At 49.2% G+C, this 26,663-nt stretch overlaps 1 protein-coding gene across 1 annotated transcript; it reads right to left on the minus strand.

The window, feature by feature from the left end:
* Window positions 1-1,861: 1,861 nt before the first annotated feature.
* TOP1MT (DNA topoisomerase I mitochondrial) lies at window positions 1,862-23,303 on the minus strand. The gene is made up of 20 exons (XM_085298731.1): window positions 23,181-23,303; window positions 22,766-22,865; window positions 22,517-22,587; window positions 21,984-22,077; window positions 19,631-19,689; window positions 17,191-17,251; window positions 15,954-17,050; window positions 14,288-14,403; window positions 12,140-12,261; window positions 11,631-11,753; window positions 10,893-11,080; window positions 9,952-10,096; window positions 8,631-8,774; window positions 7,926-8,111; window positions 7,470-7,538; window positions 6,256-6,370; window positions 5,654-5,781; window positions 4,837-4,931; window positions 3,754-3,903; window positions 1,862-3,320 (listed from the first exon to the last, which is right to left on the minus strand). Exons 1-20 carry the CDS (start codon window positions 23,237-23,239, stop codon window positions 3,218-3,220), a joined length of 3,225 nt encoding a protein of 1,074 aa, XP_085154857.1. The 5' UTR covers window positions 23,240-23,303; the 3' UTR covers window positions 1,862-3,217.
* Window positions 23,304-26,663: the final 3,360 nt, after the last annotated feature.

Consider the following 26,663-nt stretch of genomic DNA (forward strand, 5'->3'; position numbering starts at 1 on the left):
TACTTCGTATGACAACACAGTCCATAGAAAAACCCTTCGGGAGGAACCCTAGATGCTTTATTAAGCTCTTAAAATAGCCAGTAATTGTTAATTAACTGACACCAGCAGGTCTTTGCAGCCCTTAGTCCTGTGCAGCACCTGCACATGGCCAGAGACCACTTCACCATAGACATGGCAGCCCTCCTTGCTTGCTGCAGTGCAAGAAGAAAACAMAGGGCCTCCAGCAGCATTAGCCCATTCCACACTAGCATCAAGTAGCCTCAATTCTGCTTCAAGTGTAGCCTTTAGGAGAGAAGCAGGATGTATTGATATGAGAAAGGGGAGCTGGCAAGAAAAGCACAGCCCTGTTAGCATCTCTGATCAAGGTAGTATTGCCAGTATTTGCTTTGTGGAGCCCATCGTCCCAGCAAAARCTCCGCTGCTTTTTGTCACTTCTCTCCAGATGCAGCAGAACAACGAGATGAGGCTTCCCCATCACTGCCCGGCTCCTTACACTGCTCGCAAGTTCAAAACCCATCGTTTCAAGTGGGTTCACAAACAAGCAGAAGGAAAAGCAGAAGTGAGAACTGTGATGAGGATGAACAGAACGTGTAGGACAGCAACTACCCGGCCTTTCCATATGGTTAACCTCACAGCAGGTCTGCAGCCAGCTGTCCCAGGTAGGGGTTTGCAGCACTGACGGGAACCTGCCATAGGAGAGGCCAAGGATCAAGTTAGGTGATTTCCCCAAGGCTACAGGAGGGCTTTTTTTCTGAATGACTTTTCCACTGCTTGCTCACCAGCTGTTCAGACACCTGCAGCTGTTCCTACCAGTGCCACTCCTTCCTCTCACATGGGGCTTACGCGACTTTTTCCTCTAGAAAATACTCAAAAAAAATTATATGTTTATGCATGTATACACACACACACACACACACACACACACACACACTGGTTCAATGCAAGCATCGAGAAAGGCTTTGCTCACTTGCACCTTGTTCCTTTATTCTGCTCCTGGCAACGGTTTCCTGGAAAAGAGGATCTGTGTTTTTCTGGGGCTCTGATTAAATTACTGACAATTTCTTACCCCCACCCCCTTACTCAGGRTGGCAAGGTTAACAGGGAATATTCATCTTAAGCAGTTCTTCCTTCTACAAGCCAGACAGCTCTGGAGAACAGCAGCATCAGACTGCATTTMGCAGGGTGAGCAGAAAAACATCTGTGATTTGTTGGGACCAAACTGGTTCCTGTCGGTTCACAGGAACAAACCCAATATATGGGTCAGAGCATGCTTGGCAGCTCCTACCTGCCATTTTTTACAGCTGATAACCAGCCTAGCTTTGGCAGAGAGGCCACTATAAGAGGGGGAAAAAATTACTTTTCACTTTTGCCAATATTCAAAGTAATTCTGATCCACTCTTTAGGCTTCAGTAGCTTGATACAACCTACATGAGCTTCTGGGGCTTGGAGAGAGTCTCCAGCTATCACAGTGTCACAAGCTGCCACATTACAGCCAAGTTGTGGAGAGTTTGTGTGCTCACACTCCAAACACACTGCAGACAGGCGATAAAACTGGGTTGGCTTCACCTGTGCATTTTCTTTCACATTTGTCACGGCTCAGCTAACACACAGCAGTTTAATTTTGGTAGCTYAGTTTTGCATACAGGCCCTCAAGGGCATTGCGAACCAACCACGATGTGTTTGAGATCTGTGGGCAGGCTCTTTGCTCGAGGGCACAGGGTTTCCTATGCAGCTTCATCCCCAGCAGATAACTATGCACACCGGTCCCTGTTACACACACACGCCCTCCTCCATCTCGGACCTCTGCGCATTGACTTTCATCACAACAGCATCTTGGAGGAGTCGGATAAAAAGCCTCCAAACTTCAGGCACCAACATTCAGAAAAAACATTTCCAGYTTTAATGAACTGTTTCAAGCACCTGACTTTCAAACAAAGTAATACTGATTTAAATTTGAACGCAAGAACGAGCGACCGCAAAGAGGCTGGAAACTCTGAACGCTTTGGACTACAGCGACCTGAACATCAGCCCCGAGATGCGAGAAGGCTTTGCTGCCGATGCAACGGCTCRCTCACGCCCAAAGATTTGCTGTCGCATAAGCCGACTGCTGCCAGGTACACGCAGATCTCACTATTTAATGCTGAGAAGTGGCCAGTTGCACAGCAAGCGCCAACAGTTTATGCTCTCTTTCCCTATGCTGTCAGTCTGCGCTCACCACCAGGCATTTCTCAGTGGAGAGGACCAGGGAGAAATGCACGCTCAAAGAAAAGCCCACGTTTTGCTGTTGCTGTGACTATTGGCACTGCTAGCTGCTTCCCAGCGTTCCCGCATCCCTCTGTAGTCCATTCCAGTCCCGCAGACAGCATCATCCTTTCCTAGTGTAAAGATCAGTAGCTGGACAATTTTATTTCTACAGGTGTTATTCTACAGATACAGGGAGCTGAGCTAAAGCTCACAGAAATAAGTGGTGGAAAAATATGGACCTAGGATGAGATCTCTCCCAGACCAAGGCTGCACCACATAGCAAAGTACACTTTGCTCACAGCAAGCTGATTTTCAACCCTCTGCCGTGAAATAGTCTCTCAGATAGAGCTTCTCCTGTTGCAGCGACATTGGCTCCCCAGCAGAAAACTTGTGTTTTGATTGTTTGCAAAAATATTGTGCAATTTTCTCCCCTTCTGAAGGTGAAAAGGCASAAAATATCCTGTAATATAAAACCCTGAGAATCCCCTTTTTCCTAGTGCATCCAGGCCCTATACTGCAGCTCCTCTTTTAGCACTGTCATTGCTTAATGTTTCCTGTCAGGCTAATTTGGAGAGTCTTAAAAGGGCAGCACATCTCCAGTACAGAGAGGAGATGGGATTAGGCCATTTTATCTTRTTCATCTGCACAGTTAAGACTCACATTCAATCTTCTTCCCAGCCTCCAGAGGAGGAGGAGGAGGAAGAGGAAGAAAAAGATGCAAAGTACTTTGCAGCTCTAACAGGAAAGRAGTTAAAAGTTCATGTTAAAGTCACCACAGTCAGGACGAGTGTCACAAGTCAGTGGTACTTGTTTCAACTGGAAACCACCTGTTTTTTATACAAAAACTGCACAAAATACCTGAATCAAATTGTTCCATTAGACATTTCTCCTCTGCCGCTGCAATGCTAGCTGTAGCCAATAAAAAATTTCCAACAGTACCAAAAGAGCACAAGGTAGCAGGAAAAGTGTTTTCTCAGAATTCAAAGTCTTCGTCAGCCATGTCAATCGCCCAGGCAAACTTCTCCCTCTGCGTCTTGTTGTAGATCTTCTCGATGGGCACACCAAACTTCTTGCACCTGCACAGGAGCACAACGCTGTGAAGGGGTATCACAGGTTGCCACATTACTCACCCCACATGTCCTCTCCGCTCAGGGTGCTGAGGTATGTGTCACCCCAATGCAAACTCCTCAGCCCTAAGCTCCCTAAGAAATTACCTCTCCACTGACATCAAAGATGTCCAGACTGACCCTCCTTGTCCTAAACCCAGAAAGGACATCCTGCAAACAGTAATTTGAAACAAGGGAAGCTTCAGCTTTGGACTTTGTTCATCTTCCCCCAAACACTTCCAGAGGCTGGATGAGTTTCTCTGCCCCACTCATGACAAAGTCTGTTCCTTTCCATCAAAGGCTCTGGAGCATGCTTTCTCGCCCATGAGCAGGGCKAGGTGATCTGTCCACAGACAAGGACATCTCTAGAGGAGTATCTGCCCAGAGCATACCTAAGACCTACCAGGCTATGGTAATCCTGGGGTCCAGGTAATTCAGCTTGGACGTGCCCAGAGCGATCTGCTTGTTCTCCTCTTTATCTGTGGCCTGGACTTCCAGCTTCGCCAGCTGCTCTTCTAGTCTTTCTAATAACTTTTTCTTCTTCTGCACATTGCTGAGGGTGGAAGAACAACATGGACAGCACATCAAAGGTAAAAAGAACAGCAGAAGTAAAACGCAGAGCATTTCTCCTGGTCTGCTACTGCCTGGAACCGTGATAAGAAATTAATGAGCTTCAGCTCASAGCAGTCTCCACATTCACCTTAAGTCCTGAAGGACTGAGCCTAGAAGCAAACGGCTAAGTGGAAGGTACCATTAGTACTAGCCTACTTCTCAAGTTCTTCCGCTTGACAAGACATGATTAAGATATCATTAGCACCAAAGTCAGACAAGCACAAGAGCGCACACCAGAGACTGTCTCTTCAAATCCAGGCTCCGTGAACAGTGACTCTCTGCCAACTTTCTCYGCATTTCACCAACACAGGACATCAGTAAAAAACAAGAAATCCCACAGCAGAACACAAAATATGAGCATCATTTCTCTTCCCATTTCCTCTTGCCCCTGGGCACTGAGTCACATCTGGGCTCAGAGAGGGAGCAAACTTGGACAGGCCCCATACAGTGGTAGCTGTGGATATCAGATGAGCCAGGATCCAACACTGTGTCCCTCACAGAAACACGTGCCAGGGCCAGTCTGTGTATTCATAGCTCTCTCTGACTCTGGGCCAGGCATCCTTTATACGACTGCATTTATGGGGCAGCTCTGAGCCAGCAGCTCTAAGTTGAAGTGTGAGCAGAGATGTGTTCTAGCACAAATAAGCCCTCCCCACCCTTCCCCACCCCAAAGGAGCTCTTTGCAATCCTGTCCTTTCATGGAACCACCAAGACCTCCACCCACCTGCCTGGAACAGGAAGCACCTCGTACCCAAGCATGGGCGTTTCYGTTCTGATGAGCTGCACGTGGGGTGTTGGATCCAACTATGCCACCCACAGGCCTCAGACACACAGGTGTCTCTGCAAATGAGTGTTATAAAGAAGAGCCACTTACGCCTCTGCTTTGGCATCATTTTTGTCTTTGAGYTCATCTTCAGCTTTCTTCAGCTCTAGCTGGGCTTCCTCCAGCTGCTGTTTCTTAGTATCAATCTGCAGAGACAAATACAAAGTGATCTCATGCTTGTCCTCCATGCAGATGATTTCAGTTTTCTCCTCTTCTCACTTTCCTTTGTCACATTGCTCCTTAATTTCTCATCAGATCTTCCTCCAGCCCCGGTATCTGGCACCTGAAGCACCTGTTGTAGCTCAAGCATTTCTTGATATCTTGCAAATAACCTCACAGCACTGATGCCAGAAGCACTTGCAGCTCTGGTCTGTTAACTTGAACAACTGCTTGTGACTGACTGGTTTGTGACAGTGCTAGAGTGGCACTGCAAATCCCAAGTTCATCAATAGAATAGGAATGAACAAGCTCAGGACACTTAAAAATAATAGTTTGAGGTGTTTCCAGAGCAGAATGATGGAATTTCATCTGGTCCTGGAAACAGCCATATGAGAGCACCCAAGCCCCTGGTCCTGGATCCAACTGTATTTGAACCGTCATCTCAAAAGGCACCCAGCTTGGTCTGAACATACCAAGTGATGAAGAATCCACCCTATCATATGTGCTTTATCTTCTGCTCAAGCTTCCCCATCTCCCTTCCAGCTCCTGGGTTGTTGCTGCCCCTGCACTGGTTAACAAGAGCCTCTAGTTCTGGTTAATTGCTCACCCACTCTTGATCAATGTTATCTCTTCAGGCATCAGGTTAACAACACTCCCTCCCCCTCCCCCCATACAAAAAGATCTACAAGGTGGGATCAATCTGCGTCACCTTAGTCTGGAGGATTTGCATTGACTTCTCAAAGGTTTTTGGTGTGGACCTCTGATGGTTGCACAGGATGGCCACAGCTCGGTTAGCTCGGTTGTAGGAGAGCAGCTTTCCTGCAACATTGTCTTCAGCTGGAAATGAACTTAAGTGTTACTATTTGACCCTTCTCTGGGAGYCCAGGAAGGGAGAAAACTGACTAAAACACCACCAAGTCCTTGGCCTTCCTCATTCTTTCCCCAACCAGTGTTACTAGTTTCTCAAAAGACGACAAAGGACATTTGGGAACCATTTTGGGAGGCAGTGAATTGTGCCTCATTGCTCATGTAGCAGAGGAAGGCAAAAATAATGCAGCCAATTAGCCATATATGGAAGGGAAAAAATATTTCTGTCTTGTTAGTGGGACTATCACAGACTGGGTAACTTGATTTCTCACTTAAGATGGTTCATGAAATGCTACATGCCCCCAGTTATGTATCACTTTTAATGTGGTACACCATCTGCCAGGGAGGAGCAGGTGTTTCTGGGGGCTCCAAGGTGAAGAACAGAAATTTCTGAGCCCACTGCCTCCCACGAGACAGTCTGCGATACTGCAAAGATTGCCTTACAGTTAGTGAGTGCTTTGAGCTGTTCCTGCAGGGTGATGGAGGCATTGTAGGTCCTGAATACCTTGGCAGTCAAACCGTTCATCAAATACTGGAGATGTCTGTTCAAGATTGATGTCTGGAGGAAGGAAGATGGGAGGAGTGGAAAAGTAAAAAAGAAAACAAGCAGAAGCCATGATAACAAGCATATGTTTTCAGACCCTCAAACAAGCAAGTATAGACATAAAGATCCTGTACCTTGCAGATTTACCTAAGATGTTGGGTACCCTTATCTACCACAAATTCATACATGTTCCACCAAAATTCTCAAAGAACCTCTTTGAAAGCCAACCATTTCTGCTTATCTATGCCCAAGAGGTTATCTTGCATCCATTGCATCCAATACCACATCTCACATACATCACATCTAACATTTTTGCTTTACAGAACCCATTGGGCTTCAGACAGATCAGAAACAGAAGATGCTAAAACCAAAATCATTTAGGCTTTAGGGAAAAGCCTTTTTTTTTTTTTTTTTTCCTTTTTCTTTTACTCAGAAAGACCTTCATAGAGAAAGCCCACATAACTACAGAGGAGCAGCTTCTCTGRAGAAAAGGTGAACAAGTGGCTTTATAAGGGATGTAGGCAGACAGGTGACATAGCACCCCCTGCCCCACACTGGGGAAGGGGGAGTTGCAAGGGGGAGGGCCCATGAGGAAGGAGGAAATGTTGCATCACATCTCTCCAGTGCTTTCATGCTAGAAGCAGCCTCTCACACTCCTGCTAAACTGCAGAGAGGCACAAAMGCATCACAAAGTGTGAGGTTTGGTAACACCAGTAATGCCCCAGAGAACACGTGCRTGGGCAGGCAGGAGAGCAGCAGATGACAAAAGCAGAAATGAGTAGGAAGCCCTCTTTCTCAGCACTGAGGTGAATTACTCTCAGATAGAGCTAGACAGCTGAATCTGGATTCAGGAAGCAGAAACACTGCCAATGCAGCAAGAGTAGTGAAAAAAAACATCACAGCATCCTGCAAGGGATTCAAGCTGCAGCACCAGCCTCTCTGGAGGAGTTAAAAACCAGGATGAAAGATGACAAGGATGCAACACCATCACAGGCCATGAGCTCTCTGCCAAGAAGAGATGGGGAACCCACAGGCTGGACTGGGGTGTTACAGGGYTATTTACACCCCTCTGGGCTGTTAGCACTGTTTCAGGTACAGAGAGACTACAACTCACATTGAGCCTGTCAAAGAGATCATCTCCTGGGTCCTTGTTTTTCATGAAACGCTGCAGGTTCTTGAAGACCTAGGAGGAAAGGATTGCCCAGTTCAGGAACAAGGAGCTCTCTTCTCCATCTGCCTCCTCATGCCCCATCCCAACAAGATATTCCCTGTCTTCTCCATCTGCCTCCTCAGGCCCCATCCCAGCAAACTGACTCAGACTCTCTTCTCCTGGAACATGACTCATACCATACTGCTGGTCCATTCAATGTGAAGAGCTTCTACCAGGACCTCAAGTTAACAGCGGTGCCACAATCACAGGATTAACACACAGGAGATATCTTCACCACATATATCAGATGCAGATTTGGGACTGACAGACCAGTGAGCGAAACAAGCTGCCCAGTTAACCCTGCGCCACATTGCTGCACCCACCACCTCCATCTGCKGCCTCCATCTCTGCCTCACTCACCGGCTTCTCCACTGACACTTTGTTGTAGTAGCGGATCGAATCTTTCCCAAGGAAGTCAAATTCCACCACATGCTCCTGCCCATCCAGCTCAGGGTGCAGCTTGATGTGCTCAACGCGCAGAGAACAGCAGCCAACTGTGTCCGCCGTCTCCCCTTCCTCCTTCTCATTGCCAGCTCGAAGGGCCAACTAGAAAGGCACACAGGAAACTCATCTGAGATGTCCATCTCAAGTCCCTTATATATATATGTATATAGTTACTAAGTGACTGCGGAGACACCTTCAGGCACGACACGAGGAAGAAAAAGCCACACTGAATGGGCTGCTACAGCCCTGCTGGGAACGAAGTGGAAACTGGCCCCAGCAGTAGGCAACACCTGCTCCAAGAAGCCCTAAAATCTTTCCTTAGGATAGAATTGTCCAGCTCTCAAAGTGGGGACTTTGCCATCACTGGAAGACACACGCTGTGGTAGAGGCCAGGGATCTGTACAGCTCACACATTGCCACACAACCAGCAGCCCAACACAAGAATCAGCAGAAAGCTGGAGACATCCATGATCTATGACCATGGTCAACTACCTCACTTGGAGCAACCCCAGCTAGCACCTCCAGCAGATACCAAGAAAAACACAAACAGGAAGGATACAAGTTAAGCCTCAACCCCAACAGGTACAAGGGATCCRGGGGCAGGGATGAGGCCACAGGTACCTTATCAATGAAATAGAGGGCCACTGCTCTTTGMCGCTTTTTCATCTCCTTGGACTTCCAGTCGGCTTGGTACTGAGCACGTATTTTGTGGACAACATCTTTTAAGCGCCGGGCTACCTCGTACTTCTGCCAGTCCTTCTCCCCCTGAGAAAAAAGGGAGAGGTATTTCCACCTAGCACTCCATCTCCTGTCCCACCCTCAAGCTAGGCTCTGTTCTGGGGACACAACCTCCAGAATCTAAATATTTCTCAATAACCCTGTTTATTTTTTGGGCTTTTTTTTAATCCATGAACTGGAAATACTAGTGCAGAAAAAGCTCAGCTGGAGTTTCTGCACCCTCTGCTGGCTGCTCCAGACTCAGGATCGTCACTTCATCTGAGCTGTTCTGCCTGGAGGTAGATGTCCTCCAATTGCTCAGGCCAGCACACAGCAAGCAAGGAGCCAAGCACTCCAGGGCTGTATGGCCACAATCGTTGCTGCTCAGACAACACCAGCATGGACTGACACAATGTGTTTTCTGGAACCACTTCCATATAGTTTCCACCTTCTTCTGGCCTTAGGAAGAAGAAAGAAGAAGTTGCAAGCAACACGATCAGGGGCTGGACCACAAGGCACTTACTGATCAGCAGATCCCAACTTTGGGGATGACAATGATTCCTTAAGCAGGACCTGAGCTGGAAACAGTCTCTCTGTACAGATGCAGAGGCTGTGCTAGGCATGCCAGAGCACCTGTTTTCCCCAGTCCCAGCCCCTGGTGCATCAGCCTCTGGTATACTTAGCAGGATCTGCTGTCCAAGCAGTCAGGATTTACCTTCCTCCTCCAACATTGTGTTGCATCCTTATTTGCTTTAAGTACTAGAAACATCCTTAAATTACTTTTCCCTCCTCGCTGTGTTTACCCACTTCTAATTCACGTGGCACAACAGTTGGCACTTCCACCTCCTCCAGCTCTGTTTGCTGGCCTGAACAAACTCACCTCTATGGGCTCCAGTYCCCTCTCAGACCCTCTGAACTCCTGCCCAGCTTTTAGTGACCTTCCCCAAACGCAGGTGAGCAGTGTAGCACAGGCACAGGTTTGATAGCATGGATCTGTYGCCAGAAATAGGTTCAGTGCTTGAAGTGGCCATCCCTGCCCTACCCTTCCCTACCAAGCGCATCCCAATTAGTCTGCAGTCTACCTGTCCCCCTTCTCCCCTCCTTTTTTTAATATATGTTTTTGTCAGCTGGGCACATCTCTGCTTTACTCTGATTTTCCCACCTGGCAAAAGGTCAGTGTCTCAAAATGGTACCAGCTCTGCCTGAACAGCAGCATCGCTCTGACCTTCAGCTTGGAGCTGGGGTTCAGCATGATGTACTTCAAGGTGTTCTGGATGTTTTCAGTCCATGAGGCCAGCCAGGTGACCGTGTTGTCGAAGCGCACCTCCTTCCACTTGTGGCCTGCTGGTGGCTCAGGGATCTTGGAGTCCCTGCAGGCAAGAACAGGGTTACAGCCCTGGGATTCCTCTGGCATCAGGCACAGCAATGTCAAGCACAGGAGAGGCCACAGAGGGAGAAGAAACAGGTCAGCAACTCAACTGCTTGTTCACTGCAGGTAAAGGTCGAGAAATTCTAGCATTACTTACAAGAGAAACAGGCATCCCCCCAAAAAAGTTATTCTACAACACAATCAGATCTTTACACATTGGATGCTAAGAACAACTAGAGAACCTGCCACGCTGAGGGGGAATGAGAACATGTTTTGAGTTAAGACCTCACAGTCTTCCTTTGGGGGAGATTAAGATCAATCCAATTTACATAACTCAAAGGTAGAAAACCAACCCCAACTTATTGCTAATTTTGCTCCCTCCTCCAGGGAGAAACCTGATGCTTCCAGCCAACATGAGGGATCTGTAAAGTGAGGAGGAATGCTTCATTTTGAAGGAGAGCATAGGAGAAAGGATGACAGTGTTTCCTTCTTTAGAGGCCACAGGAGCWCTGAAGTATTTGCAGTTGGTGCACAAAAGGTGCTGGCACTGACAAGAGGTGGGAGTTGTTGACTGGYTTCTGTAGCTACTGTACATCCAAGTCAGGCCTGACTGCAAAGRAGGTATCCAGAATAGGAGGTGACAGAAGAGCTCAAGTTAATTTAAATCTCAGGGCCTGCAAAGCAACTGTTGCAGGAGACAGACAGCAAAACACCACAGCAACTGCAGACACAGGAAATGCACCACTTACCCATCGCAAACCTGCCCCACAAGCTCAGCTCTCCCCACAGCAACTCACTTGCTGCAGTTGATGACCACATCTTCAGGCATGATCCTTTTCTTCAGCATGCCCATTTTGGGATGATCACCACGGCCACGAAACAGCCCCGGTGGCTCAGTTTTGAAGTTGCCTATTTTTTCTCGGTGCCCATCGAGGATACAGTACCCATACTCCTCCTGGATCTTATCTGCCTCCTCTTTCAACTTCTGAAAGAAGCATCATCCCACCATCACCTTGCAGGACAAAGCCAAAAACCCCACGACTTGAGCCTGCTCATTACCACCCTCCTTTCCCAGGAGGAAGCAAGCCAGGGAAGGCAGAGCTTTGAAGGGCTGCAAAAAGAGTTTAGCATGGGTCTAAGTCCACTCCCAACACATAGCTCATCTTCAGCCACTTTGGAAATGCTCAGGCCAGCACAGTGATCTTGTGCCAGCCTGAGATGTCAAGGGAGCAGAGCCTGGGTACAATCAGCACCTTAGCAAGATGCAACATCCTCCGAGCAGGACATGATCCCAAAATATGGTTCAAGGATGACTGGTAGCTTGCAAAGCCAGGAAACATGTGGCATCTGCAGATGAGCTTAATGGAGAGCTGTGTGGTGGAGAGCTGGGAGCTGGGTCAAAGGCCAAAGAGCTCCCAGGTTAGGGCATAACCCACCAGGAAGGGTGGCAGTTAAACTCCTGGCTTAGAAGAATGGAAACACATGAACTGGGCCCAAAACATATTAGCCAGCCCCAGACACCATGGGAGCCTCACCTGCTTCTCCTCTTTTGAGAGCGCTTTCCGTGCCTCGCTTTTGTCCACGAAGTACTTGTGGATCTCCTTGAAGTTGCACTTGTCCAGGTGTTTAATTATCTTCCGCTCCTTTGGAGTCATTTCCTGAGCAAGAAAGATCAGAGGGGCTGGGTAAAGCAAGACGGTAAAACAGATTTCAGGTGCTAGCTAGCAAGATTAATTCTTCAGAGGGACACACATGAGTACACGCTTCCCAAAGAGCTCGTGGAACTGTTTGCAAGACCAGCATCTGCTTTCTTGGGTAGTGTCCGTAAACCTAGGGTTGACACTAAGTGCCAGTGCAAAACGSTCAAGGATGCTGCAGACAGCAAGTCCTGACCCAAACCCACAAGGGCTGAGGAGATAAAAAGTTCAGCCACAGGAAAAGCATCTCTTTCTTCCTGCACCACAGACCATCCACCACAGGCCGCTGGGAATCCCACTTTTAAAGCTGAAGACTGGCATCAAGCAAGTCCCAATAGGGAAGATACCTTCCTCCAGTCATTGAAAAAGTTGTTCTGGAAAATTTCCTTCGTTGTGTACTCATGATCTAACATTTTTGCATAGAAGGTAGCAATTTCCTCAGTGGCCAAGCTCAGCTTCAGAGGTTTACCTAGGAAAAGATACAAATGCATTAGCATYGGTTACACAGACAGCCCAGTCCTGTAGTTGCAAGCAATCATTTGAGAAATCTCCTCGCTTGGTGCRCCATGTTCACAGTGCTGAAGCAGACACCTGGCATCACACACAACCTTGCTTGCAGATCAATACCTCAAGYGTGCAGCACAGCCAGACTGCTGCCACAGTCAATCTGCAATCACACACTTCATTTTCTTTCACAGGCAGGTGGAAATCCTGATTTACGTTAAGGTTACCAAGCCATGGGCCTTTCTGCAGCCRCTATGCAATGCCAAGGCCCAAATTTGTTGTCACGTTGTTCTTTGCTGGTGATGGAGGACAACATAGAAAGACTCATTTTCCAAATCTAGTCACTTCTACTCTTCCAGGGACAGGACCATGCTGATGTAGCCAGGATCCCACTTGGATATATTTCATCTCAAAACATTTTCCACKTGACAGTGTCATCACAGGAAGCTCAAAGAATAAACTTGTATAATGATAACAGATGCAAGAGCCTCCTGTGGTTGTTTTCTGGATCTTGGATCACATCTTGAAAGCAGCAAAGCYACCGCCTCTCTGGAACAAGGAAGTCCACGTGGGCAGCATTTCCCCCCMCACACACACCTCATTTCACAGGAACATCTTGGCTCCTCCTTGGAAACTGATACTTTTTAAAAATAGCTTTCCTAGGAAAATTGCAGGAAAAACACCCCACCGAGCTCCAGGGGATGGTTCAACCCTGCCTGCATCAGAAGCCCTGATTTTGGGGACTCCTAACATCCAGCTGAGCTGTTGAACACAGTGGGTCACAGCTTCACAGCAGACCTGTACAAGCCTGTGCCCACAGCAACCTATGTGCCCCCAATCAGACTTGGTCACCTGTTCCTCAAGGCTAATGCCTGGGCACAAACATGTTGAAAAGTGTAATGGTTCCTGGATGAAAACAAGTGAGCTAACATAACCCAAGACTCTGGGCCAATTTCTCCCAGTTCAGATGTATGCAACCCGCTGTGTCCCTGTGCCAAGGTCCAGGTGTGCCTCTGACCACTCAAGGGCCAGGATACAGGGATACACAGTCCCAGAGGGATACAGGGATGCTCAGCCCCATACAAAGGCACAGACAGCTGCAGGGCTCCTCCTGAATGATATATTAAAAAAAAAAAAGCAAAACCAGAACAAGTCCAACAGCTTCACCAATGTCCCAGCAGTGCCCTCTGGCGACATCAACATTGCTTGACATCTCTTTTCCCCAAATTGCCACTTTTYTCCATGTTAAAAAAACAGCACACAGAATGGGAAACATCTGGGTTTTCATGAGTTCCAAYAGCCCCATGAGGACCTGAGGAGAACCCAAGGAGGACCCAGACCTCATGGCAAATGGTGCCATCGTCTCATCTCATCTCCATCACCTTTAGGCTGAGYCCCAGGGTCCTTCTTTGCCTCCTACATTAAATCCAGCAGAAAACAACTCAGGGCTGGAGCCAGAAAGTGCAGTTTGGCAGCTGCAGTGGGAAACCCCAGGGTGACAAGAGAGGCCTGGATCTGTCCTGCCAGTCTTTCAGCCCCTCACTGATGCACTGAGTTGCTGTAAGGAATCAGCAWCCCAAAGGGGCACAGAAGGTACGTGAAGACTTTAAGCAAGATGCATCACTTTCCCYGGAGAAATTCAGGGCTGCAGCTGAGCTGCAGTCCCAGATCCTTAAACTGTTGCCTGACAGCATGTCCAGCTCTGGGAATGCTGCTGCAACACGTGCATGAGCCCTTACYTTACCCAAGGACAGCGAGTACGCACCTGGCACACAGATCTCTAAGCATCGCGGGCTGGTTAGCACTAAATAACTCTCAGGAACCCATAACCTGTGCTAAATCCTATGGCTCCAAATCAGCATTCAGGGATAAATAAAAAAAGTATATTTTGGCCCTCTGCCTGGGTGAAGCATCATTTCCCCCAGAGAATTACCACCATAGTCCATAGGCCTCAAGACAACCATTCCCCTCCTTGCCCGACGCAGACGTACCATCGTAATAAAATTGGACATCCTCGGGCAGCGGCTCATAGAGGGGGGCGAAGTAGGGGCCTTTGTGCTCCAGCTGCGTCCACTTTACCCCATCACCTGTCTTCTCCTCTTCCCACCTGGGAAACACACGTGCAGGAGCCATGAGAGAGTATCCTCAACCCACCATGGGCTGCACCTCTGGACAGCAGGGAGGGATTTTCCCTCCAGTTCACCCCTAGGAAGGTACTCAGCGAGCAGAGGGGGCATCCTCTTCCTCTCCAGTCTTGCTTTTTTTAATGGGCACAAAAGAGGCCATGTGCATACGCCGGAGAAGGCAGCTCATGTCATGCCATACTCGTGGCCAGGAGACCACCACCACGCATGGCTTATGCCTGCAATCCTAACGCTGATAGACCCACACCACCTCACCCAGCGGAGCAGCCAGGTTTTTAAAGTAACTGTGAGACTTAGCTATAAAGTTAGGACTTCCAAAAATAAAAATAAATAAAAAAAAAAAAACTACCCTGCATAGTAGAGAAGTAACATTAAAAAGATAATTAAAGTTAGGGAAACTGAGGCAGCACAAAATGTCTGTGATAGGAACTTTTTAATGAGTGTGGTGCATCAGGACAGAAAGGGGAATCAGCCCATGCGGGAAAATACAAGGAGAAATCATGGTGAGCACAGTCCCATTAACCCCAGCCTCCTCAGGAAGCTGGGAATTTCTGAGGAAGCACAGCAAAAATTCCCCCGGGAAAGAAAATCCCAGTATTTTTGCCCTACTGGTGCCCTGGAAGAATTTCAATCCTGTCTTCTCCCCACAGGAAGGGGAGGCAGTATAAATAAATCACCCCAGGAGGTGCCTCATCCCCAGAAAACCAGGAAAGGCATAAAGCCAGAGGGATTTGAGGGGCGTTGCAAGGCATGGGTGACAGCTCTGGTGCTTTTCCTAGCCACAGGCAATCACCCACCCCAGTGGCCCTGGGCTGGCACTCACTTGTCCTGGGGCCCCCCTTGGTGGCTGCAGGCACCGAGCAGCCCTGGAGATACACGGGGCCAGYTGGGCACCGCAGGTCCCTGTTCAAGCGGCAAAACCTCATGCTTGTACATGCCACCAGAAAGATGGCCCAGAGAGGCCAGTGCCACCCTCAAAGCATTACGGCAGAGGACTGCACCAGCCCCACCAAGCACCACCTCCAGCTCCTGGCACGCCACGGCATTTCCAGCACCATCACGGTGAAAACGTGAGCATGCCATCCTAGTGGTCCAGGTTATGGGACTCCATCCACACCGAGGCAGCAGAGCCTTCAAGGGAAACCGTCCCAGGCATGTTTTGGGGTAAAAGCAGTGCAACAGGGGATCACTAAGAGAAGGGTGGCATCTTCTCATTTTTGAGCCTATCCCAGGCAACACAAGAGCTGTCAGCCTACAGAGATGGCATCTGTTGGCCCCAYGGGAATGCCCTTTCCTGCAGCTCTCGTCCCCCAAAGCCTTGCCTACAGTAGGCAAGAACACTGAGAAAAATCCATCTCTCCCTCATATCCAAGAAAACACAAAAGGATCAATTAAAAAAGAAAACATTTTTCAGAGTTTTACCAGAAGATATGAAATAAAAGTACAATTCCAGCTGCACTGGACTTGAACCTGCCCGGAGGCCAACGGCTGCAGCAGCACACAGAACACTTACCACTTCCACTTGTTTTCTGTCTCTTCTTTCTTTTTCTCTTTTTCGTCCTTTTTAGATTTTTTGCTGTTCTCTTCTCCTTCTTCCTTGGATTTCCTTTTCCGGGTTTTCTCCGAGGTCTCTGCCTCCTTGCTCTTCTCTTTGCTCTTCTTCCCCTTCTCTTTTGTTTCCTCCTTTGGCTTTTTTGCCTTGGCTTTCCACTTCTTGTCTTTCTGCGGCACTTCTCCTCTCTCCACGTCCTCCTCCTCTTTCACCTCTTGCCCAAGCTCCATGCTCYGGATCGTTCCCTGTCCTTCTCCCCCTTGCCCATCCTCCTCTTCCTCCTCCTGCTTGATTCCCTTTRCATCTTTTCTCTCCTTCCCTTTCCCAACTCTCCCCTCATTCTCTCCTGGTCCATCTCCCTCTTGTTYCTCCTGTTCCTCATCTACCCTTTCTACTCTTTGTTCCACCTCTGATTTTTTTTCCTTTTTAATGTTTTTCCTTCCCTCTTTTTTCTCGCTCTCCCTGCTCTTTCCTTGCTCTGATTTTGCCTTTTTGCTCTTTCCCACCTTCACCTTCTCAGGCCTTTTCTTCCCCCRGCTCGGCCCTGCCTGTTCCCCATCATTGGCCCCATCTCGTTCCCCCCATCCATCCTCATCCCTTCTCTCCCCATCCCCTCTCCCAGTCCTTTCCCCATTGCCACTGGCCTCGTTGCCCCTTTCTGGGACAGGGCTGGCACTCCTGGCTGTCCTCCCAGCTTCCCTCTGCTCCGTTGCCCCGTTCCTTCGCTTGCCAGCACACTGCTCCCCTCCTCGCGTCCCCAGGATCTCTTCCTCCAACCCATCTTCCTCRTCAGCGTCTTTTCTCATCAGTCCCCTCTCCCATCGCTTCCTTCGCTCTTGCTTCTTCTCTCCTTTTCCTCCTCGTTTCCTCTTCAGATCTTGAGCACCCAGTTCTGGGCAAGGGGAGCCTGGCTCCTTCTCTGCTCTTCTCTCCTCCATGTCCAGACCCTTTTCTCCTTTGACTGCCTCCCCTGAATCCCCTGGCTCTTCATGGATGGACACGCTAATGGCCTTGACATTAGCACCATCCCATCCCACCTCCTGCTGCCTTGCCACCTTCTGAAATGGCAAAAAAGGAAAAAAGACTGAAGTCAAAAAGGACAACTCAAGAGTTCAGATGCATAGAAGTGGTGAGTGACAGAAAGGCATAATCACCATGGTCCTCCCTGACCACCGGGAAGTTTCCTACACAGACTAACCTGGGGTGCTGAGATCCTCCATCCTGCCATCGTTCCTGCTCTCTGGGGCTCAGRCTCTGACCTGCAACAAACAGCACAGCTGCTTTTAACTGAACTTGCAAGTGYCAGCCTCCACCTTGTGCATGAGCCAAAAATGCAAAATAACAACATCAAAAACACCAATAAAGTATCAATATATTGGTATTTTGGAATGCCTCCCAAGCAAGCCCACCTTTCCCTTCACGTGGCAGCATCCTGGCTGCTGTGGCCAATGGAGATATCCCAAAGTGGCAGAGACCTGACCCATCCTCAATAGTGTGGCGCTGGGTTGTAGGTTAGGGGATAATGAAGTTCAAATGAGCAGGACCATGAAGGTCACGTGACCAAATAGGACATGGACCAAATAGGACATGGACCAAATAGGACATGGACCAAATAGGACATGGACCAAATAGGACATGGACCAAAGAAGCCTCCTGGGAACCCCCCTCACGTGGAGAAGGGAATAGGTTTGCAGGGATTTGGCTCTGGCCAAAATTGTGTGACATCCTAGAGCTGCATGCAGGGCCCTGCCTGCACAATCCCTCAGCACTGACATGGGGAAGAAGCTGGCTGGATGCAGAAGAGAGAAGAGGAATGGAGAAGGCAGAGCCTAGGGACAGCACAGGCTGAAAAGCACCATAATGGCATGAACAAACAAACGCAACGAAGGTTAAAAAAAAAAAACACTTTTTTTAAAAACACTTTCTAAAAAAATTGTAACAGAAATCATAGTTTAAGGCTAGGAGATCCTTAACTTTGCCTGTACAGCAACAAGAAGGTTAAGGTTTTGCAMAAGCTTTCCAGCTCTCACCAAAAGAAACTGTTAAATATCCACTGGAAAAAAGCAAGGAAAAACCAAGGGCCTGCTCCTGGCAACAGTCTGCCCAAGCAGCTGGGTCTGTTCTCTCCAAGAGTAGCCAGATGAGGAAACTGGGAGCCTTCTCCCAGTCAGCTGAGAGGACAGGTGAATTTTTGGGAGCTCCATCTGTGGCATGTGCAGCACCGTAAAGCACGAAGCTGCTCTTCTAAAAAACACTTTTTCCCAAAATTGCTCCAAGCCAGAAGAGGAACTGGGAACCTCACTTTTGGGATTCCCATGCTGCAAAAAGGCAAAGCGAAAGATTGGTGAGGGAGTGGCAAGAGCAGCCTGTGCCAAGGCAGGGTCAGTCGAGATCAAGACCACGGTTTGTTGATGGCTTTGCAGCTGTCAGCTCTGCAGCAGATACAGGGCAAACAGGGCTGGGTGCAGACTACCAAAGCGGACCAATTGCCGTCCAGAATAGGAAGAATTGCAAAAAGCAAACAAACAAAACCAAAAAAAAAAAAMCCTCCTCCCAAAAAACCTCTTCACACCAGGTATTAGCAASTTTTCCTGAAACCACAGAAAAAATCATGCAGGGTCACAAGCCACCAAACACCCTGCCAGAACCAAAGGAATATTTAAGGGGGGCAGTTTTGAAATTTTGTCATCTCACTCAATGCCACCACAAGCCTGGAAGAAGAGCCCAAGGCMAGCTGTGTTTCTCACCCAAAGCAGGGTGAGTCACAGATTGCTTTTAGCCAAAGCATCCCACTGATAGGGTTTCCACAAGGGGAAGGGGGAATTTGGTCCCTGTCTAAAAGACTGTGTAGGGCGTAGCTGAATTGCCAAGTGGTAAGACTTCAGCGCAATGCAGGGCTCAGGAGAGCCCCAAAGGGAAGCTTTATTTAAAATAAAAATTACCCTTCCATGTCCAGGAATCCAGGAGTCSATGTCACCAGGATCCTCTGTCGGTGAGGCTCATTTGGCAAAATGCAGGCCRTCATAACATGGTTTTGTGGCCAAGTAAATCACTGGGCACTACTCACTTTCCCACAGCTCTGTCCCTGGGTCTGCAGCTTCCTTCCCTCGGGGAGCTCAGCTACTCTGGCTGCAAGAGCAGCGTTGGTGCGGGGGAAGCAACTCTGGGGAAACCACCAGGTCTGGGGGTTGGACCACATTTTTCTGCATAGCTGAAGCGAGCGTTGCACAATTTCCACCAAACTCATTAGGGTAAATAGCCCAGCGTGCTCTGCAAAATATGCTCAGCTCCCCCAGTCTCATCAGGCCCAAAGGAGCAAGCTTGGTGTCAATGAATTCGTGACTCAGGCGGCCAAGTCCTGCAACGTTTGGGGATCGGCTCCTTCCCCAGAAGGTCTTATTAGAGGCCTCTCAGCAGASATGAAAGCCCCCAACTCCGAGACGCAGAGAGGATTAGCCTGCTTACGAATTTAGTTTCATATCTTTGCCCAGATCTGACATGCAGCAAGAGAGAGAAACGCCCGGTTCCCAGGCTTTGGGGAGCCAAGCATCCCCTGTGGTGTTTCCCCACCACCACCTTACGCAGGTACAGCATCACCGAAAGCACATAGACCTGGCAAAGCGGCCCAACGAACCTACCTCGAGGTGCCCTCCTGCCCCGGAGTTGGCCCTTGGCAGAGCACAGGTTCAGGCTGCTCCTGTAAAAAAAGCACAGCAGCGTCAGATCGGGCCCGTCCGGAGCCGTGGGAAATGCCACGATGCTCCCAATGGTGGCGTCGCCTTTCCCTTCCTCGACCAGCCTGGATGGAAACCAGGAACAGCAAAGCCCAGAACGACCACCCAAGATTAGCTAGGCTTTTCAAAGCATAGGGGCAGCTCACACTCTACCARCACTAAAAAACTACTTTTTGGAGCCAGAACATGGAAACTACCCCCGCTCCTATTAACCACCCATTGGATGCAGTGCTGCTMTTGGGGACATCCAATGCAAGGACTTGCCCAGGATGCAAGAAGGTACAGGAGGGCTCCAGAAAGATGATCCCTCGAGTCACAGTTTTTGTGCATTAGTGATAGCTTTGCACTTAGCAGATTAAATGACAATTGTAGCAGATGGCAAGAGAGGTCGGGGGCAAAACCACCAGGGTGACAGAAGCAGAAATACAAGAAGGGGAAACAGTAAGGAARGAAGAATTGGAGAAGTGCAGAAGTAGAGAAAGCAAACAGATATGGAAGCAGAGGACAACAGCTGGGATAAGTACCACTTGAGCTCATTTTCTGTTATTTCAAAGCCCTAAAAGCTGGCCTGCAAAGACAACAAGAAACATTATCACGTTGGTGCACTTGTTTTAAAAGCTGAAATCTCTTATTCTGCAGGTACTGAGGTCTGCACACGCTGCCAAGCAAAACGCAAGGATGTGTCTCGCTGTGCAGTGACCTGAAATTGGTCCTAGCTTTAGCCAACACTTGCCAAGCTTTGGCAARTTACCAATTCTGACTCCCCGAGTTTTCCTTTCCAAGGCTTTAAAGAGAGGCCAAAACCACACAGGGATTTCTTTCTGCTGAGAAACAGCTGTGTTAACTCATTAAGGAGGAAAAAACCCCATGAGTTAATTAAAGGTTGGTTATGGCAACATACACTTTCAGTCCCTGGGAATACGCCTGCTCTTGAATTCACAATCCTTCAGCCGCTGTCAGAAATAAGAGTGGTAAATTCAGGAGGGTGCCCAGCAGCAACCAGACACAATCTTTCAAAGAAATTCTGCACATRTACACAAGGTATTTGCAATGAGAAGAGTGACAACACTAGGACCCTGGCTGGGAGGAYGCAGCTCAGCTCTTGGCCCTCGCAGAGCTGCAAACACTGATCTAGGAGAGACTTCAGATATTTTGGACAGTTTGCAAGAAGGACATTGACTCAATGGAAAAGCAAATGCCAAACATCTCCAAAGCAGCAATGCACTCAGCAAGGGCCAAGTTACCAGGAAGCTATCCCGTGGATGGACCTCTGGTCCTGCCTGCCGACACGCAAAGCCCCAGCGGGCTCACCTGGGGCTCCTTCTGCAACGAAGCCCCTGCCCAAGCCGCAGCTACTATCAGCTCTGTGGGGCAAAGCCTTTCTTGGCTGCCTGGCCAGGACACGCTGCCATAGCCATGTTGTCGTTGTCTGTCTGGAGCTGTCTCAGCTGCAGGTTAACCCTGTCCCTCAGCCTTGCTGGTTTTACACACCAGTTGGACAAACGTGGTATGTTATTGTGGCTGATTCCCCGTCCATTTTGCATTGCCCACGTTATTGTGCTCTCTACCATCGCTCCAACAGCGGCAAAGACCAAACGTCTCAGGAAGGGATCAGTCACCAAGGTCCCTGTGCTCCCCATTAGGGCCAGCTCTCACTCTTGGTCCGACGTTCAAAATGACTGATTCAGCCCCAATGCCATGCGTGTTTGCTGGTGTGCCACACAAGCTCGGGGTAACTTGCTCTTTAACAACTGAGGCAAACTCCCTGCTTAAACAAGTGTGGTCACGGGACAGATGTGAGAACCCCATCTGCTGAGCAGTCCTTTATTTATATCATATCTGTGCTGAAATAGGCACAGCTCCTTTCATCTGACCCTGAAATTTTCTGGATGTGGCCACTTCATCTGCTGCAACTCCACTCCATGGCTACTGCCAACCAGTCCAATTTAACCCGGACACTGCGATAACCAACATGGCAAAGGGAGATTTGGCTTAAGTTTTCAGGAAGCTGCTTTTTACCATTCACAAGGTTTTCCTGGACTAGATGATCTCAACCATTCTGTGATTCCCAAAGCACATTTTTCATCCTGGGCTAGGGAAGCATTATGAAGATCTTCCAGCCTCATGGAAGTCTGGATCAGACTCAAGTGCACTCTACTTGCCTCCTAGGCAAGATATAAAATACCACCCTTGCAGCTCCCTCAAAAGCAAACCACATGATGCTYTTTAATCCTTCAGCACAGACACTACCACATACCAGTCCAAACATGGCTTCCTCTTTTGCTTGCATCCTGTCACACAGAGTTGAGCTAGGACCTTTGCCTTCTGCAGCCTCTTGCTTTAGAGAGCTTCTTAGTWAAAAAGGAGACAGAGAACATTAGTTTTTCTGATTAAAAAAAAAAGATTGATAACAATACTGTGATTCTGTGAATTAAAGCAACCCAAGGAGAATGGAGAGATCTCCTCTCTTCAGACAGCACCTTGGATCTCCAACAGCTTTTCTTTAGATGAAGATCTCAGACATCTCCTTGGGACTCCGTTCCCACTGAGAAATTGCGTTGACTGGGGCAGGGTGAAAAACATGTCTATGGGTTAAATTGGGACAACTCCACCCCATTCTGCACAAAAGCGGGGGACGACATCTTCCACTTTCCAACACAAGCACTGGAAAAGAGATCCAGAGCCATCCTCAGCTCCCCAGGACACAACCCTCTGCCCAAGGGCTCCCATTTCCTCCCTGGCTGCCCCTTTCAGCCCTGCTCCTAGCAAGGCTGTTGTGGGAGAAGTTACCTGCTGATGACATTTTCCTGTAGTGGCTTCTCCTTGATTTTGGCCATCTTCTTCCCTTTTGAGGCACAGGGCTGCRTTCAGGTCAGAACAGGGAAATGGTTTTAATAGGAGGAAAGTTTGTGCCATGGGCCAGAGGCATGCAGGGTACAAAACTTCACCTGCTTGAGCCTGGTGGGAACAGCTCGAGGGTCACCTCCAAAGCCCACAGGATCCACACATAGGSAGGGTGGCCAGTAGGATACATCCTACCTGATCCATGCATGGAGTTTCCTCCTGCTCCTTCTTCATGGCCTTTCCTCTGGGTATCTTTAGCACATCCTGCCCCTTTTCCGACTCGATCTTGCGTTTCCTGGAAAAAGAGCAAAGTCATCCCACCATCACCACGACCAACCAGCATCTCCCAGCTGTCTTGTGACAAAGCTGCAGATACTGCCAAGGTAAGTTAGGGTATGAAACCACACTGCCAAACCCTTATGTCTGGCAGCACCGAAAAAAAAAACACCTCAAAARGAAATTAGGAGCATCTACACCAGTGATCTCACAGCCACCTATTTTAAGCATGAGTTGCCCTTCAGATGTATCACTTCAAGCACAGTAATGTAAGGCTTGGAGACCCCAAGCCTCCCCAGCTCGCATCCCCCTCGCAATAGCTGGCTGTGCTCACCGGCTGACGTCATTCATCTCCACCGACGTCTTCGTGCCGCTAGCCCTTGAGATCCCCATGGCTCTTCCAGCTACCTGCTCTTCGTGATYGGATGTGGGGCTAATTCACCATCCCCAGGAAGGACAACTGCAAGCAAGACACAGCCGTTAGAGTTGAAGTTTTTCTCTTGGAGATGGCTCTACCAGGGGCTTGCTTCAGGCTTGATCCTGAAGTCTGCAGCTACATGTAGGGATCCTGCCACTACCAGCCCTGCTCAGCTCCAAGCTGCTGCCACAGCTGTGAAAATAAACTCGCTCCCCTTAAAGGGCACATGAATGCAYGACTCCGTAACATGGATTTCCTTGGAGGCTGATGTGGGTCTCGTACCAGAACTGATCTGCATCCTCAAAGCAAMAGCCAGAAAGCCACCACAGCAGAAGGCAAATATATATATAAATAAATATATATATAAGGAAGAGTAAAACTAAGAATTTGACTCCCTTCAAAGCACACTATGCCCTAGCTATCCCTTCTTCTCTCCTCTCACCTCCTTCCCAGCAGTAGGGACTTGAACTCATCATCTCCCCAGGTATATACAGAGCAGCTAGACACTCTCTCCCCCTCTCAAAATACTGTTCCTGCCTGGAAACTGGAGGCCATAGGCAATGCAAGCAACACAGCTACAACTGAAACAACACCTGGGTGGTCGGCATCCATGAAGGTCAAAGGAGACCTTCACTCTGCTAAGAAAACCAAGAAATTTCAAGGATGAAAGTGCAAGCCATGAAGCAAAAGGAGAGATACTGCAAACTTTTCAAAGAACAGGAAACAGCCTGAAAACCTTCACATTTTACGAGCCCTTTCAGAGCCATAAGTGCTTGCAGCTGCTGGTGGGCCCCCACACTCACCTGGTGCAGGCTGACATAGTCCCTTGATACTGCTCGGGGTGGATCAGACCTCCTCAGCAAACTCCCTAAGGGCAATGCCCCCTTGCAGGGAGCTTATTTCAAGACTCCCTTGGCCCTGATTGGAGGCCCCCAGCCCAAGATGCATCCTGGGAAATGAAGTTTTAGCCTGTACGTTGCATTTTAGGAGACCTGTTGGCAAGCGTCTCTTCTGCAAGGCAGAGCTGCTAGGTGGAAAGCGCTTTGCACAGCTCAAGTGGAGATTTGGSACCTCCAAAGAGGAGCTGTTGCACTGCACCAAACAGCCGTGGTGGAAGCAGCTTGGGGGAATTCTCCTTTTTGGGGAGATATTACCACCAGAGTTAGATAATTAAATTACTCATAAAAGCCAGACTTTCCACAGCTGCCTCTTCCCCAGCACCAGCCCCATCTTGCACTTCAGGGTGGTCTCCAAGCACAGACACCCAGCACAGAGGCCGCATCCTGCAGGCGGTGGCAGCGGCGGCTGCTGCTTGCTGCTCCCCATTGCTCTCCCACTAAGCTGTTGGCATCATTCTGCTCTCCTCTCCTCCAGCCCTATTCATACAGAGGAGTCTATTGCTTGCACCTGCCTGTGTTTGCCATCAGATACCTCCTAGCAGCTGAGCAGGAGGCTCAGAACAGATCTTTCTGCCCTCAATCAGTGCTCTTAAAACAGTACGTGGGGCTGCAAGCACAGCAGTGCAAAGCAAGGAGCCCTCCAAGCCTCTTCTCCATAAGGGAATCTCTCCTGGGCACCAGCCCTCCCTGCACAGCACTGTGAACTTGCAACCACTGGCAAGCAAGATGCAAGTTTTCCCAGGTCAGCTTRATTTTAAGAAAAAAAGAAAGGGAAAAGCATTGCTCTGTATCCAGATCTCCAGCCTGGATGAGTAGTGGGGTTGCATGTTCCCCTGTCCCAAGGTCGAACCTGGTCTCCGGCCAGGAGCGGAAGTCCTCCTGGGCAGGGCTGGCTCCGGGAGGGCTTCTTTGATCCCAATTGCACCACATGTGGAAAATGCATCCAAGCCACTTTTCTTGCTGGATGAGTAAAATTTGTCAAGGGATGGAAGCCAGCCCCAGGGCAGGGAGCAGGCGAGGACTTCTTGCCAGGGCTTGTTCACTCTCGGCCTCCTTCTGCCAAGCGACAGAGTCTCAAAGCCAGCGTTGGGCGTATTGCGGGTTTTCTTCCACGTTCTCGCCTTCTGCTGGATTTTTGCCCTGGGTCCCATAGAGGTTTATTCAGCCATGCCACTTGGTTTCTGGTGGGAGTTTCTCCCACACTGTCACACCGCAGCTGGGATGTCTATGAGGGGAAAGGACAGCGTGTGCATGGCGTATGAGCCAGGAGAAACCTTCCCTAATTCACACTGGCTCTAGCCAGCCTGTAAGTCCCACCAAAACATAACCCGGCTCAACCCCCTTGATAATCCAGATGTTTTTATACAATATTTTCCCTTTGCAGAAGCCACAGCTCTTTGCGAAGGAGGCGATGTGGGAGATGAGGAGCAGGATCACCTCCATCCAGGGCTCTGCCGCAGGGAAGGCTGAGCCGGGCTGCAAACGGGTCCCCTGCGCGGCGCCGCCACCGCGGCAAGCCGCTGGCAACCAGAAAGGTTTGTGTTGGTGAGAATAGCCTGCGAGGCGTCAGTCCAAATTGGGTCAAACGCGACGGCTTCCTCGTCAGCAGAAAGCGAACGAGAGGGACTCATCCTCCCCGAAGAAACGCGCCCTCTCCTCTGCAGCTTGCTGCCAAACAGCGTCAGGCTCCTGCAACCGTTAACGGCGACTGCGCGGGGAAACGGGGTGTTTTTGCCTTAGAGCGTGTTTTAAGGAAGAGAAACGCGACRTTTCCGTGGGACTGCTCTGAAATAAATGCATGCAATGGAAACGGTTTAACGCGTGCTGTGCTGATTTTGTGTTTCCGAACCCTTGTTAAATGGCTGCATCTGCACCCGCCCTGTCAGCAGTGAATACAACTCATCGCACACAAGCGCAGTCTCGTTAACCTTATTACGGAAGTTAACGCAGACCCCAGCAAAGGYTACGGGCCCTTTTTGGGATGACACACACTGGTGTGCGGTGTTCACTGCTGAGCCGGCGCCTGGTGGCAGTGGGAGAATCCAGCTCAAATCCCTGTGCCGGGCGCTGCACRCGTTAGGGTACACGTAGAGGCACCGTGTTGAGCGTGCGAGTGGGGCACTGGCGTATTTCACTCTCTGGGCACTTTTTTACAAAACTTCGCCTGCTTGAACACCGATGATTAGGTCGTTTTTTCTTTTGCAAGTATACTTGAAGGTGTGATACTCTCGTGGCTTTGCAAGATATCTCGAAGGCAGTAAAAGTGGGACAGGTTTTGCCTGCATCTCTGGCTGGAGAAGGCAAAGAGGAGGTGGGGATTTTTTTGCTCTTTTTTTTTGTTGTTTATTTGTTTTTTTGAAAAGCTTGTGGCTGTAGAGGAGCAGCGTTGCAGCAGAGGCAAGGGCACTGTGAGGCCCGCGTGCTGCGGAAGTGTGACCGTGTTCAGCTCAGGGCTGACGGGGAAGGCAGATGCAGGGTCTGGCAGCCCCATGAGCATCCA

This window comes from Rhea americana, unplaced genomic scaffold (assembly GCF_003343005.1).
Source record: "Rhea americana isolate MKP2758 unplaced genomic scaffold, rheAme1 scaffold_140, whole genome shotgun sequence".
NCBI lineage: Eukaryota > Metazoa > Chordata > Aves > Rheiformes > Rheidae > Rhea > Rhea americana.